Source organism: Lycium barbarum, chromosome 1, assembly GCF_019175385.1.
Source record: "Lycium barbarum isolate Lr01 chromosome 1, ASM1917538v2, whole genome shotgun sequence".
Lineage (NCBI taxonomy): Eukaryota > Viridiplantae > Streptophyta > Magnoliopsida > Solanales > Solanaceae > Lycium > Lycium barbarum.
The window spans coordinates 136,872,606-136,878,016 of record NC_083337.1 but is presented as its reverse complement, the minus strand read 5'-3'; the positions used below and the strand labels follow the sequence as shown (position 1 = coordinate 136,878,016).

Here is a 5,411-nt window from a genome sequence, read left to right as displayed (position 1 = left end):
TGGACTTCCCGCTGCTCAACATTCTTCACGTTTGTCCAATGCAAATAAAAGTAATTCTGTTAATTTAATAACTCCTACCCCTGAAAATATGCAGCAGCTCATACCTAGTAGAAGTCTTCAAACCTCTATATTCCAGTCACCTGATTCCCGTGATTCTCGCCTTCAAGCTTCTAAACAATTCTCTCCAGCTTCTCCCTCATTCTCAGATGATATCTCTAACTCCTCTTTGAACCAACGTCCTGCAGCTACTTTAAACTTTTCTTCTGAACGTGTTGCTTTATCTCAGGCACAACCCATACAAAGTCAATCTTCCTCTGGCAATTTTACTTTGCCTACCTCCACTCCAACCACTGTACTATCAAATTCCCATTACATGATTACTCGTTCTAAAACTGGTTCACTCAAACCGCGTATTCTTCCTTCTTTAACAGCTTCAACTAGTTCTATTTTATCTGAACCTACCACATTTGCTCAAGCTTCTAAAGATCCACGTTAGATGCAAGCAATGAGTGTCGAATTTGATGCTCTTGTCCAAAATAAAACTTGGACTTTGGTACCTCCTCCTGCAAATGCAAATATTGTTGGCAACAAATGGGTGTTTCGAATTAAATTTTGTGCTAATGGCTCTGTTGAAAGATTTAAAGCTCAGTTAGTGGCTCAAGGTTTTTCGCAGCAGCCCGGAGTATATTATTTTGAGACCTTTGCTCCTGTTGTCAAGCCTAGCACAGTTCGTTTGGTCTTATCTTTGGCCCTTTCAACGAAACCGGTTCATGCGCCAACTTGATGTGTCAAATGCATTCCTACATGGTGAGTTATCTGAGACAGTTTATATGCGTCAACCAAACGGGTTCGTACATCCAGATTATCCTCATTATGTATGCAAGTTGCAACGTGCTGTATATGGTCTTAAACAATCACCACGTGCTTGGTTCCATCGTCTTGCCCGTTTTCTTCTTGATCTTGGTTTTAAGCAATGTATCTCGGACCATATCATGTTCATCTTTCACTCGGGCAGTGATTCCATAATTCTTTTGATTTATGTGGATGATATAGTTGTTTTTGACATTGATATCTCAGTTCATCTCTTCCATGAGTACGGAATTCTCAATGAAGGACTTAGGCCCTCTTAGTTACTTTCTTGGCATTGAATTGAAGTCTAATTCCTCGGGGCTTCTATTGGTGCAGCAACGTTATATCACTTCTATCCTTCATCGGTTTAAACTAGAGAAGTGTAAATCTGTACTTACTTCACTCCACAGCAAGCTTGACTGGAATTCCACTTCATCTTCGTTGCTTGAAGATCCTTCTACCTATCGTCAAATGGTTGGAAGTCTACAGTACTTGTCTTTCACTCGGCCAGACATTCAATTTGCTGTCAACGTTGCTTCTCAATTTCTTCAACAGCCGAGGCGGTTACATCTTCAGGCAGTAAAGCGCATCTTCAGGTACCTAAGTGGCACAACTGATTGGGGCTTGCAGTTGTACAAAAATTCTCCTCTTGCGCTTACTATTTATTCTGACTCCGATTGGGCTGGTTGCTCTGCCACAAGACGATCAACATCTGGTTTCTGCATTTTTCTTGGTTCAAATCTCATATCTTGGTCCGCGAAGAAACAACCTACAGTTGCACGCTCTAGTATTGAAGCTGAGTACAGAGCTCTTGCTGTTGCTACGGCTGAGGCTATCTGGCTCCAATACATTCTACGTGATCTTGGTAGTTTTCTTACTTCTCCGGTCTCTGCAAAATGTGACAACATTGGAGCCATCCACCTAGCGCATAATCCAGTTTTTCACTCTCGTACCAAGCATGTTGCATTGGATTATCATTTTGTTCAGGAAAAGATCAGTCATGGTGACTTGGTGGTTTCTCATGTTCATACCTCTGAACAACTTGCAGATTTGTTCACCAAAGTTTTGCCCTCTACCCGTTTTCGTGAGCTAACTGCCAATCTTCACGTTCAATCTTCCCGTTTAGATTGAGGGAGGGTGTTAAAGTTATCTTCTTGTATATTATTTGTAATAGGACTCTACTTTGAATTTATCCTTGTGCTTATCATTTAGGTAGATATATGTTGTAACTTCCCCTTATAAATATAAGAACACAGAAGCAACGTTGTATGCTTCAACCCTTCACTTTATCTCTTTCATCTCTATCATCTTTCATTTTGTAATTAAGGATATGCCACTTCTCTCTACACATCATTAGAGCTCTAACTTTTACCTGCAAAGCACCATTAATAAACGTAGGTTTAGTACACCTTCAAAAGTATAAATGATGGAGATAGGTAACTTTGATAGAGAGTAAATTCTGCTAGAGCATGATCACCCATAAATTAAGATCAGAAAGATATAGAATGGACCATGAGACATATGATTATTCTTTTGTTGTTTGGATGGGACAACATCATCAACTTCCCATGATCCTAGTTATGTCATATTGGTGGGAGACTTGGCCTACCTCTGAAACAAAATCTATAAAAATGACACTTAGTTTGTCGTATTAACCGAATTGGTCATTTTAGATTATCACTTTTTCTTTTATGAAGCAGAAAACCGCTCCAAATTCGGCTAGAGGCAAAAAAAAAAAAAAAAAAGTACAGTACACTCTGTGGTAAGAAGAGAGAAAAATTCTGAGCTAAAAAAAATAAGTTGGGGTAGTCTAACTTATTTTTTTAGAAACAGCTTATAAGCTGCTTTAGATAAGCTAAGTCAAATAGGCCCAATTATTTTTTTGAGCTTATTTTAAGCACAAAATAACTTTAAGCTGATCAACCAAACACTCAAAAAAATTGAAAACAACTTATAAGTAACTTATAAGTCAATCCAAACGGGCTCTTAAATGAATTAATCCTAAAGATTTGTGCTTTTGACGTAAACTTTTTACCATCTTGTACGTAACCCTGCCAATGCCAGAGTAGCCCATATGGCTAAACCTTTAAAAGGAACAGTTTGAGTTTCTACTTCTAGAATAGATAATATGAAGTAGGCGATTGAACATGCGATTTGAAATCATAAAATAAAATCAGCGTTTGGATATGTATTTCATTTCATGATTTTAAATCATGATCCCAAATCATCCAAAAAGGCATGATTTGAGATTTCAAACCATGTTTTTAAAAATTTTAAATATAAAACTTGACCCATAAATTTATATTTTGTAAAAAAGGACTCATAAGTTGGTAGATATTTTTAACAAGTACTCCCACCAACCATTTACCAACCTTTATTTATGTCTACCACGTAGCAGGATTATATTAAAGAGTAGTTACATTACTATTCAAGTAAAAAAAAAATTGAACTAAAGTTTGGTCAATTGATGTTGTATTTTTTAGAAAGGCCTTCTAGTAGCGTATTAATTTTGTTATGAACTATGACTTGCTCATTTGGTAAGATTGTATAAGAATTGAGAATATTTTGATAGTTTTCACAACTTGTAGGGTTTTTATGTCTAGAAGAAAAAATATAACTTAAGAAATTCAAATTGCATGTCCAAATCATGGTTTCATCATATGGTTTCAAACCATGTCCAAACGGCACCTAAGTAGGTGTTTGGACGTTTGATTTCATCTCATGAAATGAAATCCCAAATCATTCAAAAAGGCATGATTTGGGATTCCAAATCATGATTTCAAATTTTTTAAAATGTAAAAGTTGAACAATAAGTTTATATTTTGTAAAAATAGATTCATAAGTTGGTAGATAAATTTACCGATCATGTTTACTAATCATTTATATCAATTATTAAAAGATCTATAAGTTGGTAGTATATTTATAATAAATTTACTCTTACCAACCATGTGCGAGGATTATATTAAAAAGTAGGTACACTATAACTCAAGCTCAATTTTTCATTTTATTGGACAAAAGTTTGATCAATTAATGTTGTATTTTTTAAAAAGGTTTCTAGTAGCGTATTAATTTTGTTATGAACTATGACTTACTCATTTGGTAAGATTGTATAAGAATTGAGAAAGTTTTGATGGTTTTCACAACTTGTGGGGTTTTTACGTCTATAAGAAAAAATACAACTTAAGAAATCTAAATTGCATGTCCAAATAAAACTTTAACTTCAAATCATCATGATTTTAAATCATGTCCAAACTAGGGGTGGGCGTTCGGTTTTATCAAACTTCGGTTTGGCTATTTCGGGTTCGATTTTTTTAAGGTGGACACCCAAACACCGAACCAAACTAGTTCGGTTCGGTTCTTTCGGTTTCAATTTTTTAAAGTTCGGTTCGGTTCGGTTTCGGTTTTTTTAATATAATATTAGAAGTGATTCCATTGACACTAATTCATATTCTCAAAAGCAATAAAACATAAAACTGATAAATTGAAATCAAAATCAAACAAACAAGATACACAAGAGTAGAAAACTATAATCATGACATAGGATTACTAGGTGTTATATACATACCGTAAGAATAATTAAGAAAACACATAAAGGACATACATTAATCCTAAAGAGACATCCTAGTTACCTTTCTTTGTTAAGGATATTTGATTTTTTCAATTGAAGTGAAAAATTAGGGATACAAATGCAAAAGAGGACTTATTACAATTGGGTTTTTTTACTTTAAACTTAATGGGCCTGGACTATTTTAATTTTTTTGGGTAATGTATTAAATTTCGGTGTGCGTTCGGTTTTTCGATTCGGTTTTATCAAACTTCGGTTCGGCTATTTCGGTTTTGTTTTTTTGACGATGGACACCAAACACCGAACCAAACTAGTTCGGTTCAGTTCGGTTTATTGAAGTTTCGATTCGGTTCGGTTCGATTTTTCGGTTTTCGGTATTTATGTCCAGCCCTAGTCCAAACGGCTCCGTCCTAAATATGCGAGAGGAGATGTGGGGACCCAAAAAGGATGTTGGTCCAAAATGAACATGTGAGTCATGTCCACACGTTTCGTAGGTGAACCTCGTCCACCAGATTGAAGAGAGACACATTTGTCACCTATCAATCTTCAAATATATTACATTGCCCTGGACCGGTAAGCCCGTCAACCGGTTTGAACCGGATAGGTAACCGGTTAATAAACCGCCTGGTTTCCGGTTTAAAAATCGGAACCGGCCACCAATTCCGTTTTAACCGATTCCAGTTTACCGGTTTTAAAATGCAAACCGGACCGGTCCGGTTCGAAACTGTGCGAAATCTTTTTTTTTGTTTTTTGTATAGTATATATATATTATAGTATTTATTAGTATATTGTAGGTATATTTACATATGTTATATAAGTTTATAAGTAAAGTTTATATATTTACTAACTAACAGCAATACAGCATATACGTATATATATACATATTAAGTTATATGCTTAAGTTATACTACATATACCTAAAATATACTAAGAATATGCTTATATATATCAATTTACTTAGGTTATATAACTTATATACATATATACATATATATAT

The 5,411-nt window shown here is 35.1% G+C and overlaps 1 protein-coding gene across 1 annotated transcript; it reads left to right on the top strand.

The window, feature by feature from the left end:
• The first annotated feature begins 505 nt into the window (after positions 1 to 505).
• On the top strand, positions 506 to 1,980 carry LOC132614715 (uncharacterized mitochondrial protein AtMg00810-like). The gene is made up of 2 exons (XM_060329242.1): positions 506 to 727; positions 1,078 to 1,980. Exons 1-2 carry the CDS (start codon positions 506 to 508, stop codon positions 1,978 to 1,980), a joined length of 1,125 nt encoding a protein of 374 aa, XP_060185225.1.
• Positions 1,981 to 5,411: the final 3,431 nt, after the last annotated feature.

Excerpts from the sequence above, each read along its gene's own strand:
- LOC132614715 (XM_060329242.1), top strand. The coding sequence starts at position 506 with ATGAGTGTCGAATTTGATGCTCTTGTCCAAAATAAAACTTGGACTTTG. Across the intron at positions 728-1,077 it reads CTGTTGTCAAGCCTAGCACA|TTCATCTCTTCCATGAGTAC; the intron begins GTTCGTTTGGTC and ends TTGATATCTCAG.